Source organism: Cnephaeus nilssonii (genome assembly GCF_951640355.1).
Source record: "Cnephaeus nilssonii genome assembly, chromosome: 2".
Lineage (NCBI taxonomy): Eukaryota > Metazoa > Chordata > Mammalia > Chiroptera > Vespertilionidae > Cnephaeus > Cnephaeus nilssonii.
In genome coordinates this window covers 14,271,971-14,291,116 of record NC_137073.1, presented here as the reverse complement: position 1 = coordinate 14,291,116, position 19,146 = coordinate 14,271,971, and the positions used below count along the sequence as shown (strand labels likewise).

The 19,146-nt window shown below is 45.9% G+C and overlaps 1 protein-coding gene across 5 annotated transcripts in view; it reads right to left on the bottom strand.

Annotated features, from left to right (window-relative positions):
* The window catches only part of MAPK8IP3 (mitogen-activated protein kinase 8 interacting protein 3), a 51,851-nt gene extending 38,710 nt beyond the window's left edge, over positions 1-13,141 (bottom strand). For 4 of the 5 annotated variants that reach the window (XM_079785586.1, XM_079785589.1, XM_079785587.1 and 1 more), the window contains exon 1: positions 12,649-13,141. In XM_079785586.1, the coding sequence (XP_079641712.1) occupies positions 12,649-12,963 (315 nt within the window). In that variant the 5' untranslated portion in view covers positions 12,964-13,141. The remainder of the gene's footprint in view (positions 1-12,648) is intronic. The other variant, XM_079785590.1, reaches the window with a different exon arrangement.
* Positions 13,142-19,146: the final 6,005 nt, after the last annotated feature.

Genomic DNA, 19,146 nt, shown 5'->3' with positions numbered 1-19,146 from the left:
CCAGATTGCTGAACCCTTTGTAATGCTGGGACAAGAATCCCAGCAGACTGTATTAACATCACATGCAATTTAAGTACAATGAAGAAAATATAAATGCCCCACAGCCAAGAAAACACACAAAGTGGTGCAGCTGTACAAAAAGTAAAAATAAGTAGTTTTGATTGATTGTGGATATAACCAACATATGCAGAATGAGCAAATGCTCTTGACTGGTAAGAATTTTTTTTTCTAATTGAGCAATTTTAATTCCTATTACTTAAAAAAATTAAAAGAATGGCATAAACAACATATGCTTTTATAGAAAAATCAGATGAGAGTGTTAAATAAAAAGGAGAATATTTTAAAATTTAAAAAAATTCTAGCATACAGTCAGTTAAAATTGGGTGACATTCTTGCAGGTTTGTGTGTGTGAGTGCATGAGTGTATGATGAGTGTGTATGGCAGATGTGCAATCATTTTGCACACAGTATTTTGTGACCTTATTTATTCACTCATTTACATTAGAGCATCTTTCTACATCAAGGAACACATTCCACCACTTCCATTTTTAATAGGTGTGTATTCCACTATGAGTATGTGTGTGTGGAGCATAGTTTACTCAATCCATCGCCTACTGTTCTTTAAATTGTCCATTATTATAGTTACTACTGGTGTATCTGCCCAATGGCTTCCTACTATCTAAGGCTGTGGTTGCACAATGCTGCTGACTCTTCAGATGGGTATCCCAACTCCCATGGCCCGCAAGGTGGGGTGGTCCCCTTTCCCAGCCAGAGCGCTCACCTTCTCTCCATATAGCTTAAACATCGCTGCCAATCTGACAGGTGGGAAAATGGCCTAGCATAGTTGTCTTAAGTTTCAGTTCCTTGATTACTAGTAATATTGAACATTTTTTTCATAAAATGATTTGTCATATACAATAAGTTCTCACATAACATCGTTAATAGGTTCTGTGACTTTAAGTGAAATAACAGAATGAAGCCATTTTACCATAGGCTAATTGATATAAATAAGAGTTAAGCCAGTTGGAGAAAGATAAATATCACATGATGTCACTCATTTGTGGAATATAATGAACAACATAAACTGATGAACAAAAATAGATCCAGAGACAGAGAAGCATCGAACATACCATCAAAATTCAGAGGGAAGGCAAGGGAGAGTGGTAGAGGAGGGGGGAGGGTAAGAGATCAACCAAAGGTATTGTATGCATGCATATAAACCTAACCAATGGACACAGACACTAGGGGAGTGAGGACATGCGCTGAGGGGTGGGGGTGGCCGGGGAGAGGTCAATGGGGGGAAAAGGAGTCATATGTAATACTGTATGTAATACTTTAAACAATAAAGAATCTTAAAAAAAAAAAAGAGTTAAGTCCTAAGGCATTTCATCAATGTTATAAGAAAATAACTTTGGAAAAAAAGAACATTATTTGAGGAACCGATGTATACTTCCTTTGTGAAGAGCTCATTATGCTATTTGTCCAATTTCCTACCATATGTTCATATTTTTCTTAATGATTTATAAGGACCTTTATTGTACCTATTCACAAATTTGTTGGTCTTATATGCTGCAAATACTTCTGTACCATTTACTTAACAAGTTATCCTTTCCTCATTGCTTTGAAATGACACCTTTATTATAAGCTAAATTCTAATATACATATATGTCAGTCTATTTCTGAGTAACAACATCTGATAACAGCTGATATACAGTATATTCTCTTGGTTTATCCTTCTAGATTAACTTGAGAATCATCCTGAATCACTTACATATTTATTTATTTATTTTTAAAATATATTTTATTGATTTTTTACAGAGAGGAAGTGAGAGGGATAGAGAGAAACATCAATGAGAAACATCGATCAGCTGCCTCCTGCACACCCCCTACTGGGGATGTGCCTGCAACCAAGGTACATGCCCTTGACCGGAATCGAACCTGGGACCTTTCAGTCCGCAGGCCAACACTCTATCCACTGAGCCAAACTGGTTAGGGCTATTTTTTTTTTAAAAAAATAAGGCTTTTGCATGTTAGAAAGCACCAGTTCTTTGGTCCTCAGGAAGGAGTCCCTGCTTTTGATGAGAAATGCTTAGAGCTAGACAGGGGTGAGGTGAAAACTCATCGTGAGCCAGTGAAGAGAGTTGTTTGATGGGGCAGCTGGGGCTGAAAGAAGGAAAATTTTTTCTTTAAACTGATCACTATCCTACCTCCGAGCTATACCACTGAGGTTTTTATATGAAGAAAAGGTTTCTTTGGTGCTGGTGCCATTTCACTAGAATTTTCCCATCTATATTTCATCATATTACCTGTGATTGGTATTTGGGAGTCAGCTAAAAAGATTTCAAACTAAAGACAATGTAAGAAAACCCACCCCCAAATCCTTAAGATCAGAGAGACTTTTCCTAAATCTATCCTGATAAGTGATCATTAAAATACAACATAGGGGACAGTGCCCAAAAGCCTTGAATACCATAAAAGAACCTGCATGCCTATATATTCTTGATGAAGTTGGCCCCAAACCAGGTCGCATGCAGAAATCCTCTATGATATTTTAAGGCCTTTTAGCATCAGGAAATATAAAGACATTAACCTAGAGAGGAAACATCTATGTAAACTGTGTGCATGACGGCCTCAAGGCCAAAGGCGAAAGAAACGTTAGGGGCAGGGAGATGGAACCCACTGTGGATGGGCTGACGCACAGAACATTTGTGATTCTTTGGCCGAGTAGAATCCTGGTGCCGAAGAGACAGGCCACGGGGTGGGAGATGCTCAGTCCTTGGTAACGGACATCCTTTCCATCCTTTAGGCACCACCAGCTGACAGGGGGTGTGAGTGCTCACCGGGAGCAACTCCCCAGATGAACAAAAAGCCCCAAGAAACCCACAAGGGACTACCAGCAGACTCAAGAGGACCCCAGCCTGGCCAAGCCTTTCCCTCCCTGCCCGCTCCAAGGATGCCAAGTGGGGTGAGAACCACTGCTGTCCGGTGTGCCGGTCCTTCTGTCCCAGAGGTCAGCAATGTACCAGACAGAACCGATGAGGAGGGACCCTCAGGGGTTCCAAGTTTTAGGAATATGTTACAAACATAATATGGTGCTCTACAGCTTAAAAGAAATCCTCCTCTTTCTTGCTGTCTTGAAAAAATTATTTCATTAAGGTAGTTTTAGTTAACAAAATTGCAAGCTAGTCACTTCAATGCAATGCAATCTGCACCAAATAGTATAAGGAATAACTAATGTGAAGGAACAGTGCCTGGCCAAGACTAAACAAATACCTAATCTTTGCTTTTTAAGAGAAAACTAGAGACCTGGTGCACGAATTCGGGGCTAGATTTGGCATGAACTGAAAATTATCTTGACAAGAGTAGTTGATGGAGCCAGGAATAAAGCAGGAGCTTTGTGTTGGTAGTTAAATAAATAAATGAGGGAAAGAAGTTGCAAATTGAAGTTCTCTTCCAACACAAGGAAGGGTAGCTGTGCAGGTGGGGAGAGGTGTCAGCAGGGAACTTTAAAAAACTTGGTTAAAGTCAGAAAAAATTCAATAGATTTTTCAAAGAACATAATACTCTTATTTACAGACCATTTACTTTAGACTTAAAGTAATCAAGAATTCTCATCAGTGGGGGACAGGGTAGAGTAGAGACTAAGTTAAGTCGACAAAGAAAGTCTTCAGTAACAAAACTAAAAAACTATTTCAAGGAGAATCTGACTACAACAAAATATGAATGGAGCTGAGAAGAATAAAAACTTAACTCTCAGCATTTGGGTTGAGTGGGTCTACATGGTGCCTACTGGATTATAAAATGAGACGTAGTGCGTCAGTCCTCCAGAGGCATGAATAGAGCAAAGTGAAAACTGCTTACACGTCTTAATTACACACACTATGGATTTGGAATTACCATCTCTCTAACCAAGTCTAATCAGAATGTCATGTAGCACCTGAAACCCATGATGTTTAAGGCGACGCTTACGGCTATCCTTTGAGTATCCGAAGAAAGCAATGACAGTACAGGCAGTCCTCAGGTTACGTCGGACTCCATGTATGTCGTTTCGTGGTTACATCGCCATCTCCCATTTATTTATATATAAAAAAAGTTCCGTCATTTCGACATATGTACATATGTGCTTTATGCTTATTATTATTTATTTACCACAAGGTCAGGAATTGTTACCTTTCTTTTAATTTTTTTTTTTTTACTGTTTCACTTCATTACTGCTGTGTATGTGCTCCATGTGAGTAACGTAGGTGCTTATGTAGGTGGGTTCTGACTTACAGCGATAATCACGTTATGTCGCGCTGTAGGAACGGATCTCCAACATTACCCGAGGACCTAATGTAATTATACAATTGGAAACCCACCAGCATGGCTTATCCTTAACATCCTATATAATAAAAGGGTAATAAGCAAATGACCCTAAGGGTGGAACAACCTGGAATGACTGGTCGCTATGACGCGCACTGACCACCAGGACGCAGACGCTCAATGCAGGAACTGCCCCCTGGTGGTCAGTGCACTTCCACAGGGGAGTTCCACGCAGCCACAAGCCCGGCTGAAGGCTGCGCGCGCAGTGGGGTGGTGGGAGCCTCTCCCGCCTCCTCGGCAGCACTAAGGATGTCTGACTACTGCTTAGGCCTGCATCCTCCGAGGGCTCCCAGGCTGCCAGAGGGATGACTGACTGCCAGCTTAGGCCCCATCCCCTAGGATGGACATCCCCCTGAGGGGTCCCGGACTACGAGAGGGTACAGGCCAGGCTGAGGGACCCCCCTGAGTGCACGAATTTTCATGCACCGGGCCTCTAGTCTAGATATGAAAACCCAATTCCCACTTCAAAAGACAAATATCCACAGGAATCTCTTTTTAGATTTGTTTCCAAGGTATATTTCCCCCTCTCTCCAATTAACGTGTTCTGTTTTAAAATTAAATTCAACTTTGGTTTTCAGAATTTGCTTTTTGGTGAATTTCAGTGAAATAACGAGTGAAAATCTCTCCAAAATCTAGGAATCAAAGGAAGCTTTTCTCCACATTCCATGGAATGAGACCATTCTTCCCATTTTAAACATAAAAACAAAGTTAAGAAGCTGACTTTTCATGTCAAATATAAAATTAAGACAACAGAAGCCAGTATTCCCAATTCCCAAAATACAAGAGATGACTAGGTCAACACTCTTACAGAATGTCCTCACTAGAGTTTTGGTAACTTTCATAACTCAAGATTATTTTAATAGCAAAGTAAATTAACATATTAAATTTAATTCTTCCCTCTTAAATGTCCTTTAAGCTGGGTCACACATAGGAAATAACTCAACTCTGGCTGCTTAGAAATGAACCTAACAGGAATCAAAGATCTTGTTCTTTGGTGTTATTGATCATTTAATTCCTTCCTAGGATGAGGGCACAGAGTGAACTTCCAGAAGAAAAATGCTTTTTTGGTCTTTTATGTTAGGGCAAGCAAAGTGGCAAACACCGGGGATGCTGGGTGCAGGCTACTGTGCTTGGAGGAGACGCCCTTCTCCTGGTGGCTGATTCCTGGTACTCACAGTGACCTCCTGACCTGATCAAATATTTACTGAGGGCTCACAGGGGGCACTGAACTCCTAAGATCTCAAACCACGGATGTTCTTGTACAGCTTCCTTTCTCCATTCCTCACAGCTGGGTCACCACTTAGACCTAGAATGCAGGTGAGTAGAGGACAGGAGCGTGGGGGCCCTGGAACTACAAGAGCCGCCCCCGACCTGCTGAGTGACAGCAGGGAGAGGAAATAAGGGCATTTCTGTATCCAAGTATTAGACACATGGTGAGAGACCAGGCCCCTGCGCAGAAATCCAAGACCAGGTTGACTTCATAAAAAAAGCAAAGGTTTCTCACATTTATGTTAAAGGGGCTGCTGGGTCAGTATCTGCCTACAAATTATCCCTACAAATGGCGCTGGTTTAATTCACACTAACTTTCAAGAATTGGTAAGACAGCCCCGGTTAGTGTGGCTGGGTGGTTAGAGCGTTGCCTCGTGCACCAAAGAGTCTCTGGTTCAATTCCCAGTCAAGGGCACGTTCCTGGGTTGCAGGTTCAACCCAACCCAGGTCAGGGTGCGTGCAGGAGGCAACTAATCGATGTATCCCTCTCACATTGATGTTTCTCCTTTCCCCCTTCCACTTTCTCTAAAAATCAATGGAAAAAATATCCTTGGGTGAGGATTAACAACAACAACAAAAAAAAACTGGTAAGACAGACAGAAAAAATTTATATATTATGTATCACATACTAATGTATGCTTTATATAGTAAATATTTATATATTATGTTTGGTACCTGGGGAAATTTAAAAAAAAAAAAAAAGGAAGATAAAACTAAAACTCTAAATGTCCCATCATGGAAAAAATTTCCCTGGGAGAAATTATTCTCAAGTAAACATCTTCCAAAGCAATCTTAGTAGTTTACACTGGCTCCTTAAACTTCCTCATCCACCCAGCGTGTACCTTGCCCTTGGACACGTTAGCAGGAGACATGCTAAGGACGCTCCTAGCCCCCTGCTCTGCAGACAAAGGCTCTCGTCCAGACCTGAACACTGTAAACGAGACAGGCCAACAGCCACAAGCACAAGCGAGCACCTCGGGGCTTTTGCCCTGGTCTGGGTATTTGTTTCCTGGGAAGAGAAGTGGTAAGAAGGTCGGCGTGGGTAAGGAATCCAAGATGAAGCGGAGTACAAGGAACGGCACTCAGAGAGCATGGGAAACATGAGGTAATCAGAGTCTAAACTTCCTAACCCCACCTCCACTGTCCCACTTAACTTGGCATTTCCCCAATCTCTTGCCCAAAACGGTCTCTGGTTAAAGACTACGTGGACCCTCCATGTTGGCAAACATTTCATTTCCTTGGGATGAGACCTTTCCACCTTGGCAATGGGGATGCTTTCTTAGGACGGGCTGGGCCCGTGGCAGGCCACCAACTGAGAAGTGCGAACGCATGGGACTGACGAACGCAGGCTGGGGAGCGGTGATACCGCTCCTCCCTCAGCAGGAGAACGGACCAGCACCCCCACAACGGGACACCCCTCCGCACGAAAGGAATGAATAGAGGCTAACACTAGCAACTATCTGGATGAATCTCAAAATCATTCTTCTGATTGAAAGAAGCCAGGCTCCCCTCCCCCCAAAAAAGTATACACTCCACGATTCCATTCACATAAAGTTCTAAAAAATGCCAATTAATTCACAGTGACAGAAAGCAGATTGATGTTACCAGGGGCCAGAAGCAGGGAGAGATTCCTGACGGGCATGAGGAAACTTTGGGATGATGATGATCATTATCTTTTTTTTTTTTTAATCCACACCCGAGGATATTTTTTCCATTGATTTATAGAGAGAGTGAAAGGGAGGGAGGAGAGGGAGAGAGAAATATCGAGGTGAAAGAGACACATCGACTAGTTGCCTCCTGAATGTGCCCCTACGGGGGCTGGGGAACCTGCAACCCAGGTACGTGACCTTGACTGGGAATAGAATCCGCTACCCTTTGGGCTGTAGGTCGGCGCTCTAACCACTGAACGGAACTGGCCAGGGCATGATCATCATCTTGATTGTGTGGATGGTTTCTGGGTGTTCATGTGTCAAAACTTACCAAATTGCACACTTCAAATATGTAGTTTAGTGCACCCTCCTCAATAAAGTTGTTAGAAAGCAAGGAAATAAGGAAACAAAGAAAAGTTTTAATTCTGTGTCATAAGCACCAGACAATTTCTAGGTGCTGGGATTTCCCTCCAGACCTCTTCTCAGCCTTTGAAGAATTTCATCACATCTGTTGTTTCCTAAATAGCTGGTATTCTTTTTTTTTTTTTTTAATATATTTTTATTTTAGAGAGGGAGGGAGAGGGGGAGAGAGGCATCAATGATGAGAGAGATCGGCTGCCTCCTGCATGCGCCACACTGGGGATCGAGCCGGCAACCTGGGCATGTACCCTGACCAGGAATTGAATCATGGCCTCCTGGTTCATAGGTTGACGCTCAACCACTGAGCCATGCCAACTGGGCAGCATTCTTTGTTGTTGTTGTTCACATCACATATTTCCTTCTGTCTGGTCTCCTGTATCAAAACCCACTGCTTTGGGATCTCCCCTTTCTGGGACATATTCACTGAAACAACAAAACCACCCCCTTCTTTCTAAGCGTCTTCCTTGCTTGCCTGAAGCTGAGTAACAGAGATGTCTACTGCCTGCCCTTCCAGAAAAGTGACTGAGCCAGACTGTACTCAGCTGCGGTGCCCAGTGTGATAGTCCCAACCACAAGTGGCTCTTTACACTTACATTAAAGTGAAATAAAAATTCGCTTCCTCTGTTACATGAGCCACATTTTGAGTGTCAATGGCTCTGTATGGCCATGGGCTACGAAATTGGACAACACAAAACTGGAAATTTCTATCATCACAGGAAGTTGTGTTGGACAGATGGTTGTTTCACACTCAAACAGCAGAGAGTCCTTGACCTTCAGGAACTAAACAGACAGCCGAGTGCAGTGTGCACAGAGGTAGGGGAAAGCTGCTTCCCCCTCATGGGCACACACACATGACTAGCATCTCTTTGGGGGGGGGTGATCATGGAGAAAAGAACCAGAAGGGCACTGCCCCCTTGGTGAAGCAGGAAGCAGGTGTGGGGACGCTGGGGTGCGAGGCACAATGCGGGGCCTGCTCCCCGGGTTGGGGCAGGCCCCGCACTGTGAAGGTCTGAAGTGGGCCAACTGGAGTGATGGGGACCATTCACTTTCAACATGCACTTAAGTCATTTAAGCAGCCAAGCATCAGAATGTGCTCCACGTAGTCTCTGTGCCAGATGTGCACAGGGACCAGCCGCCAGAGGGTTCCCGCCACGGCAGGAAGGGGCCCAGCAGCAGGGCTGCAGGCCAGAGGCCTCCATACCAAACGCAGGCACCTTCCCCACATGTTCATCCTGGCTGGAAAGCGCCTCTCTTTGCTCTCATATGCCTATTCCCCCCGACCCCCCATTTTGGGGGGGGAGGTTTTGATATACTCCTGGTGACTCTGGTACATCTACAATGGGCCAACATTTGGAGGCAATGAGGAAAGGCCGCTCGGGCCACCATAACTTAATGGTTTCATCTAAAATACACCATTTTTTAAACCTTGCTCTTAATATTACAACATGGCAGAAGAAGAAATCACATACCTTGTCCAAGCAGTGGTGAATTCACTATTTGTAATGTTAGAAACAAGCAGAAAAACTTCTGATTCAATGTATTAATTCACTCATGAAAAAAGGCAAAATGATCATTTCTATAGAGTAGTATTTCTATAGAGCTCCCCCTGCCCCCTCCAGCGCAATCCTATCCACACGCTCTTGTATGAAATGGACTGCTATATATAACCAGGAATCAGTTCTGGGTCAAGCCTTCCTCCGGGTGGATGCCTTTCTTACACCACACCAAATGCCGCAGTATCCGCACCAACATCCACTTGGGTTGCTTGTGATGAGTTGGGGGTGTTTCTGGTAGTTTCTTCAGGGCAAAGAAGATTTTAAGGCAAATGACGGCTACTAAACTCACACCTGTCTCTTAAACATTATTTTTTCCTCCCCTAAGCTAAGTGCTTGATCATTGCAAAAAAGAAACAAAAAAAAAAAAAAAAAAAGAAAGGGCTCTTTGCTGCCGGGGGACACAGAGCACATGGAGCCCTCTGCTGACTCCGCCTCATGTTACTACCGAGGGGCATCTATTCATTCTCAGCTGCCCCTGTCAACTGCCCACTTCCAGCCTTTTCTAAACAATTTGGTGCATTTTTTAAACTTTCGGCATTTTTTTAGGCCTCTGTAGAAATTGCAGACGCCAGCAGTAAGTCCAATTAGCTCTGTAAGCTCGAGTGGGATTCCCTGGTGTCAATGACAAGGGCAAAACCTACACAAGGAGAGACTAGGATGTCCAGTGCTTACCATCCAAAGCTGCCCTGCCAGTCCATCAAGGTGCTCCTCCCCGACTCCGCAGCATCTGCCTCACAGCAGATCCCAGAAAAACAAGAGCCAGTGAAGGGACTTGGCACTTGAGATGAAAGTGACTTTCACCTGGCAACCTACTCACTTCCCAGAGGCAGTCACTGCGGCCAGAGAGGGGAAGACTGGTCACCCGGCCTGCGGCTCCCAAGGGCAGGGCTGGCGCTCAAGCCAGCGTCTGTGGACTCCAAGGCTCAGGCTCTCTCCCTGAACCCCACTATCTCTCGCTACCATCACTCCCATCGAATGAGCAGTCTCGGGACCAAGGAGCCACCCTAGAATCAGAACATACTTGCAATCTCTCGCTGTGGTTATTATGGGCAAGAATTAGAGAACAGGGTTATTTGCTCTGCTCCAGCCATTAAAAAAAAAAAAAAATCGGAAGATTCTGTCTACTCGGAAGGCTGCAGGCAGCTCAGGTTACCCAGGTCTGACTAAGCCTTCTTGAGCAGAGTGGTCGGGATGCAGGAGCTCTGAGACACGAACACGTCTGTAGCCTGTGATGTGCCCGCTCTTGAGTTATCAGACACACATCTGTGATCTCAGTTCCTGCCGAGAAAAAGAGCCCAATCCACAACGCACCGTGGTTCTTCCCACAATACTAAAAACATGCCGGCTGGGTTTCATAAATGAGCTAGAATGCTAAAATGGTTACAGGATGTAGCCCTTTTATTTAGTAACTTTACTTGCGGTCTTTCCCAGGGTGGACATCTGATCACGGCCTCCATGCTGGCTAGCCAAGCATTTGCTTCATGGCTCTCTGCTCAGGAAGCTCTGGGCAGCTTCTCCTAATAGCTGGGGGCAACGGTGGGTCTGGGCTTCAAAGGCATTCTCCTCCAAACCACATGCCCACCACCCCGCAGCTCTTGGTCCAAGGGAGTGGAGTTGGGGGGCCAGAAACATACTCACTTGAACTGCACAGAGCAGAGACTTCATCCACGCAGAACTAATTCTTAAGCTGAAAGGAAATGATTCTTAGCCTTATCGTTGTCTAACTTGGTTTTCTCCTTTTAGCTCCTTCTCATCCACTATGGTGACCACATAGGTACTGAAGCAAGAAAACAAACTTACTTGAAACCTCAGGCATCAAATGGCTGCCAAGAGTGGTCAGAGAAGTGGAGGGCAGTGCCCAGCACCAGAGAGGCAGCCAGAGCCCTATGGGTGGGCAAAGGGAGCCCCAGTGCTCCAGTTTTCAGGGGTGCAGCTCTCTAACCTCTCATAGCAGTACGACAAAAAAGGAAGAGCCCAAGCCAGGAGTCAGGAGACTAGGTCCTTGGTCTGGCTCTCCCAGGGCCCAGTCCCCAACTTCACAGAGCCAGTTCCTTCCCCCGTAAAAGCCTAGGGCCACTCCCAACTCTAAAATCTTATAAGCTCTTGCATCCCCTAGAGAGTTTTAAATCAATTCTGGTGGAGCTTGGCACCCCAATCAATAGACAACAGTTTCTTGACAGACGCACAAAACCAAAGCAAAATAAATCACTCTAAATAGGAATAATACAAGGCATTGTTACTTTTTATAAACACGCTTTAAACCAAACTAAGGCATAAATCACTATGGTCCAACAAAAAGACAAAATACTGAAACAATAATCTATTTCAACACTAAAGTCAACAATGCGTTCAGCTAAATCAACTGAAAAGGAGTTTAACTCATTTAATAAGAAGTTTCCTATTCCTGAATCAAAGAGCATCACCTAATGCCTAGAATAACAGAATGTCAGGTCTCAGAGATCATCTAGGGCAACTGACTCATTTGACTGATGGAAAATCAAAATGCAGACCAGGCAGGCCATGTGGACAAGGTCACAACGGCAAAACAGGGATGGGAACCCACAGCCCACAGCCTCTTGGGTCTGCCACATAGTCAGTGCTCACTATTCGATGGTGAGTGAGGTTAAGCGGTGTTCCCTACCATGCACAGTTCTTCTAACTGGTTCACAAACAACTGATTTCCAGGTTATGGAGATGTCCTAGAACAACAAGCATTTCAAAAATTCTACTTTTAGCTCCTTAGAAGCCAGACTGGAATTTCTCAGCCTTTTCCATCTAAGCTAACAACCTTCCCAAATGAGGAACTCACAGGGCAAAGAAACCACCGCTGGAAACCTGGAGTCTTTCTCACCTGGTACCAGAGAAGCAGCCTAACTGCAGCTTTGGTTATGTGTTTACATCAACTTTCAAACTGACCCTCGTCACGGACCTTCAAAACATCGGATTAGGGACAAGGAAGAGGTTTGCTGACCACAGACTTCTTCGGCTAAGGAATCATAAACATCTCAGAAGTCCCTTTTCTGGGAGGGTTTAGAATTGCAGCAATAAGAGGTAGCAATTTGGGTCTAGGAAACCGGTTTGCTAAATACACAAAAGCAAAAAGAATTGGGAGTCTGTAACGAGCGGGGGATGCGGAGGAGACACCGAGGCTCGGCCCGAGGCGGGGGGCTGTTTAGGCTGCAAGCTCCCCCTGTGACGCCAGGTGGCTCAGGGCGAGGAGAAAGGGGAAGCCAAGGCTAGGGGCCCCAGGACTTTGGGGGCCGCGCTGGGAGGGGCGGGCGGAGCAGGGTACCGGGGCCGGGCGGTGTCCCGGGCGGGGCCGAGGGCGGGGCGGGGCGGGGCGGGGCGGGGAGGACGCGGTCCGCGCGGGTCCCGCGCGGGCGGCCCACGCACCTCCTCGGCCTGCTTGCGCAGCGCCTTCTCGCGCTCGTACTGGGTGAGCAGCTGCTCGTTGTCCTCGCGCAGCAGCTCCAGTTCCACCTCGTGCTCCTGGTTCTCGCTGAGCACCGAGTCCAGGTTCTCCAACACGTTGACCACAAGCGGCATGAGCTCCTTGACTACCTCCTCGTCGTAGCAGTGGATGAGGCGCTCGAACTCGCGGTAGATGGAGCCCGCCAGGCCCGACACCCGCTCCGACATCACGGAGCCGGAGCAGTAGTCGTCCTGGTACACCACTACGCCGCCCTCGTCCATCTGGATCTCCATCATTGCGGCCACCGCCGCCGCCAGCGCGGCCCGCTGTCCGCCGGCGCGCCTGCCCTCCAGCCCTGGCTGCCCGTAGTCCGTAGACCGCGGCCCGTCGCCTCCGTCGCAGCCCCTATAGATGTGGCCTCAGGGCTCGGCCGCCACCGCCGCTGCTGGTGCTGATGCTGCGTCCGTCACTCAGGGGCCGGAAGTCCTGCCGCCCGGAAGTCCCGCCCGCGGGGCAGAGGGGGAGGTGCCCGCCGGTCCCACCGCGCCGCCACGCCGCTAGGGGTCGCAGGGGCCGCACGTCACGTAGGAGGAAGCCGGTCTCTGGGCCAGAAGCTCCACGGAGCCGGGCAAGGAGCGTTCAAGTCAGACTTGTCGCCTCGCTCCCCGCCCGCGCCTGTCACACTTACCGTGTTCCCGTCAGCTCTCAAGAGTCCGGCTCGGACATTTAAGTGACTTAGTTTATGTCCCAAGAGCATAGATAGACGATGGTGTACAGTTTGGAGACTTAAAGGAGCATCCGCACGCCCACCCTCCCCTTCAGAGGTGACCACGGTGCTGACCTGGTGCACTCTGATTTCCCCCATAGCTTTACTACGCTTAGTGCACACTCCTACACAGTAAGCATTCAGGGCTTCTCCTGAATGGTGCCTGGCATCCACTGCCCCTTCTGGGATTCCAGTTCAGTGCCAGTTGCCCATCTCATCCCCAAATCCAGTTAATAAGCTCTTTCATTTAGTCTACTTCGATGTCCTGCATTTTGTGTAACTTCAGATTTCCCAGTTTCACGTCAGCTACGTGTAATCTATGTAACCCATCCATTGAGTTTTAAATTTCTATTTATCCTATGCGGATTTTCTTGTATTCTACGAATTTGGATAGGCTCTTATTTCATCCACTTTTAGCTACTTATTTTAAATCTCTTAAATCTCATAATTACAATCTGCAGCCTTTGCAGGTCTGATTCTTCGGTCTGTTGTTTTGGTTGAGTCTTGCTCAGGCTCTCCTCCCTTCCCTTGAGCTAGTTAGCATTCCTTGGAACTGCATCTGTGGAAATACTTTTAGGCCCCGATTTAAAATGAGTTGCTCCAGAGGATTTATTTTCTTTCACAGGCATGAGGACACCATGAACCCAGGACTTACACTTTCAGCTTCGGGACCACACTGGTAGTGTGAACTCTACCGAAGCCAAACCAAAATCATTAATGACAGTTTAACGCTGACAGAAATGCTCTCACCCCTACTCCATGAAATGGATTTGGCACCATCTCTAACAAATAGTAAGAATACAATAAATGTTATGTAGAATTGTTAGGTGTTTGTTTTTTAAATATATTTTTATTGATTTCAGAGAGAAAGGGAGAGGAAGAGATAGAAACATCAATGATGAGAGGGAATCATTGATCAGCTGCCTTCTTCACGCCCCCCACCGGGGACCAAGCCCGAAACTTGGGCATATGCCCTTGGTGGGAATCGAACCCAGGACCCTTGAGTCCACAGGCTGACTCTCTATACACGGAGCCAAACCAGCTAGGGCGGTTCTTCTTCTTCTTTTTATTTTTTTATCTTTCACAGAGAGGAATGGAGAGGGATAGAGAGCTAGAAACATTGATGAGAGAGAAACATCGATCAGCTGCCTCTTGCACACCTCCTACTGGGGATGTGCCTGCAACCAAGGTATAGGCCCTTGACCAGAATCGAACCCGGGACCCCTCAGTCCACAGGCCGACACTCTATCCACTGAGCCAAACCAGTTAGGGCGGTTTTTGTATGTGTTTTTTTATAGAGAGTGGGAAGGGGAGAGACACAGAGAGAGAGAAACATTGATGTGAGAGAGACTCGTGGATTGGTTGCCTCCCACACGCACTTCAACTGCACTGGGCCTGACCAGATCAGATCCTGCAACCGAGGTACCTGCCCTTGATCAGAATCAAACCCAGAACCCTCAGTCTTCGGGCCGACTGACACTCTTAACTACAGAGCCAAACCGACTACGGCTAGTTTTATATTGTCAAATTAAGTCAGGACAAAGAGATGAAAGGTGTTTTTTTGTTTGTTTGTTTGTTTTCTTGGTGAGCAAGTTACAGAGAAAGCTTGTGAGTGGTTTGGGGAATGTTTAGGACTTCTGTCTTAGGCCTTTTCCAGAAATTTGACCCTGTTGACTTCCTGAAGTAGTAAATACAGTAGGACAGCCCCTACTACCAAGAGAGGTCAACTGACTTGGCCATCAACTTTATTAGTTTTTATTACTAATACTAGAGGCCTGGTGCACGGATTCGTGCACCAGTGGGGTCCCTCGGCCTGGCTGTGGGGATCGGCCAAAACCAGCTCTCCAACATCCCCTGAGGGGTTCCAGATTGTGAGAGGGTGGTTCTCAGGTGATGCACCCCGGAATCAGGCTCCCTCCTCTCTGGTTCCTGGTGTGTCATCTGAGAACCACAGCTGCCAAGTCACTACAGCTTGGCAGCTCCTGCATTGAGCATCTGCCCCCTGGTGGTCAGTGCACATCATAGCTACCAGTCAGATAGTGGGATGGTCGCTTAGGCTTTTATATATATAGATGATTAGACAGATTTGTTACTTGAAATTGGTTAAAACAAAATTAAGTTTTAACATGATGATATAACTTTTTAAAAATATATATTTTTTTTATTTCAGAGAGGAAGAGGGAGAGATAAAAACATCAATGATGAGAGAGAACCATTGATTGGCTGCCTCCTGCACACCCCACACCGGGGATCGAGCCCGCAACCTGGGCATGTGCCTTGACCGGGAATCGAACCATGACCTCATGGTTCATAGGTCGAAACTCAACCACTGAGCCACACAGGCTGGGCTCCAGTTGCATTCTTCAGTAAGCATCAAGAGTTATCATATCAGCCCTGGCTGGTTTGGCTTGGTGGATAGAGCGTCGGCCTGTGGACTGAAGGGTCCCAGGTTCGATTCTGGTCAAGGGCATGTACCTTGGTTGCAGGCACATCCCCAGTAGGGGCTGTGTGGGAAGCAGCTGATCGATGTTTCTCTCTCATCCATGTTTCTAACTCTCTTTCTCCCTTCCTCTCTGTAAAAATTCAATAAAAACAAACAAACAAACAAAAAAAGAGTTATCATATCAGCCCGGCCAGTGTGCTCAGAGGTTGAGCATCAGTCTATGAACCAGGAGGTCACGGTTCAATTCCCAGTCAGGGCACATGCCCAGGTTGCGGGTTCGATCCCCATTGGGGGGTGTGCAGGAGGCAACCAATCTATGGTTCTCTCTCATCCTTGATGTTTTCATCTCTCTTCCTCTCCCTTCCTCTCTGAAATCAATAAAAAAAATTAAGAACAATCTACTTTAGAAAAAAAAACAAATGCAACTGGAACACTCTTGAGAGACAACCTAACTGAATAGAACTTTTTAAAAAATATATTTTTATTTCAGAGAGGGAGAGGAAGAGAGCAATAGAAACATCAATGATGAGAATCAATCGGCTGCCCCCTGCACGCCCCCTACTGGGGAGCCCATAACCTGGGAATGTGCTGACTGAGAATTGAACCATGATCTCTGGTTCATAGGTTGATGCTCAACCACCGAGCAACACCGGCTGGGCCAGCATCTTATTTTTTAAAATCCTCACCCAAGGATATGTTTTTATTGATTTTTAGAGACAGGAATGGAGAGATAGAAACATCGATTGCTTGCCTCCCATACATACCCCAACCAGGGATAGAACCCTCAACCTTCTGATATATGGGAAGATGCTCCAACTGAGCCACCTGACCAGGGCTAGAACTTACTTTTTTTTTTTGGTTAATCGTCACCTGAGGATATTTTTTTCCATTGATTTTTAGAGAGTGGACGGAACAGAGGGAGGGGGAGAGAAACATCGATGTGAGAGACATGTTGATTTGTTGCCTCCCACACACACCTGGCTGAGGATCGAACCTGCAATCCAGGTACATGCCCTTGACCAGGAATCAAACCTGCGACCCTTCAGTGTGTGGGCCGCTCTAACCACTTAGAAACACTGGCCAGGGCCAGAACTTACTTCTTAATAAATAGGCTTCCTTTTGGATTTGTAAAGATAATTTGGAACACAACTTTCTTTTCTCATTAAAAGACTAAAATGTCAGAAGGGGCAACAGGTTTCAAAAGTTCTACTTTAATTTCTTTTCTTTTAATATATTTTTATTGATTTTAGAGAGGAAGGGAGAGGAAGAGAGAGATAGAAGCATCAATGATCACAGGGAATCACTGATTGCCTGCCTCCCGCACACACCCCGCCCCTCAACTGGGGATCAAGCCCGAAACCAGGCATGTGCCCTTGACCGGAATCAAACCCGGGACCCTTCAGTCCGCAGGTCGATGCCCTATCCACTGAGCCAAACCAGACAGGACAAGTTCTACTTTAATTTCTAAATATCTCAAATGCCTGCTGAAAAGTCAACCAAGCCCCTGCAATGTACCTCTCATTTCTTCCCAAGTTGAATTTTATATAGCACCTTTTAGTCAAACATAAAACAGGAGTACTTCATTCATGATCTCTAAGAATTCTAAGGATTAAGAACATGAGTTCAGCCCTGACCAGTGTGGCTCCATTGGTACCAAAAGGTGGCCAGCTCAATTCCCGGTCAGGGCACATACCCAGGTTGCAAGTTTGATCCCTGGTCAGGGTGCACATGGGAGGCAACCAATTGATTTTCTCTTTTCCTCTCCCTTCCTCTCTTCCTCAAATCAATAAAAACATTTTAAGAAACCACCAAAACACACGCACACACACATAATGAGTTCAGAAGAAATGAACTAGATAACTAAGGAGGTACATGTATGCTTGTAAGGCTTGATTCACAAAGATAAAAGATAATGGAACAAATTATGTCCCATCAAAAGAGCCAACGTATTTCTGGACAAGGCACAGGACTTGGAAGTGGCAACCCTTTGATTTTATTCACCCCCCACCGTAACAGATGGAACTGCCTTGGTCCTTTCAGACTCAGCCATTGCCTTGTGACACTCCAAGACCTCAGTGCTCACCTGTGGCTGGAGTGCCTGCTACAGAGATAATATGTTTGTTTACTTATTTATTTTTATTATTATTTTTTTAAATATATTTTTATTGATTTCAGAGAGGGAGAAAGAAACATCAATGATGAGAATCATTGATTGGCTGCCTCCTGCACGCCCCCCACTGGGCTTCCAGCCCGCAACCTGGGCATGTGCCCTTGACAGGAATTGAACCTGGGACCCTTCAGTCCGCAGGCTGAAGCTCTATCCACTGAGCCAAACCAGCTAGGGCTGTTTATTTATTTTTTAAAGTGCTCTGACTGGGGATTGAACCGCAACCTTGGCGTATCGGGATGATGCTCCCACCAACTGGGCTACCCAGACAAACAGGTAATGTAATGCTGCCAGAGCCTAGCCGTCTTTGGAACAGTCTCTGCACTCTCAAACATGTTCAGAGGAACAAGTGAAGATCATGTTAGGTAACCCAGGTCGGGTTTAAGTGCTGTTCTGGTAGTTGGCCATGATCCAGTAGGCATAAGTGTGGAGCCTCCTGTAGGGGAACTCTGCAGGCAGGCAGGCAGTCTGAGAAGTTTCATTATCCTGAACCCACGTCATGCATACAAGGACATTAAATTTGCTTGTAGGACCTATAATAGGTAATATGTAAGAAGGAAAGACGTTCAATCTGTGCCTTCTCTACAGAGCTTGAATCTACAGGCAAACTCTAATAGCTCATCACCTCATCTACTCATGAGAAGGCTTGTCACTGGACAGTTTCAAAGCCAATTCAGAGGCAAGTTCAAATACCTTCAATTTTTTAGGAAAACAAGTGGCAGAAAAAATGAATCTTTAAATTATAGAAACTGAAAGAGACCCTCAAACATTTCTGCTCACTCTACTCAAAGCGGAATCTTTGGCCCTAGCCAGTTTGGCTCAGTGAATAGAGGGTCAGCCTTCGGACTGAAGAGACCTGGGTTCGATTACGGTCAAGGGCACATGCCTGAGTTGTGGGCTCGATCCCCAGTGTGGGGCGTGTAGGAGACAGCTAATCAAATGATCCTCTCTCATCATTGATGTTTCTATATCTCTCTCCCTCTCCCTTCCTCTTTGAAATCAATAATACACACACACACACACACACACACAATTATATATATGTAAAACAAGAATTGGATACATAACAAAATAAAATTTAAAAAAAGACAGCTGAACCTTTG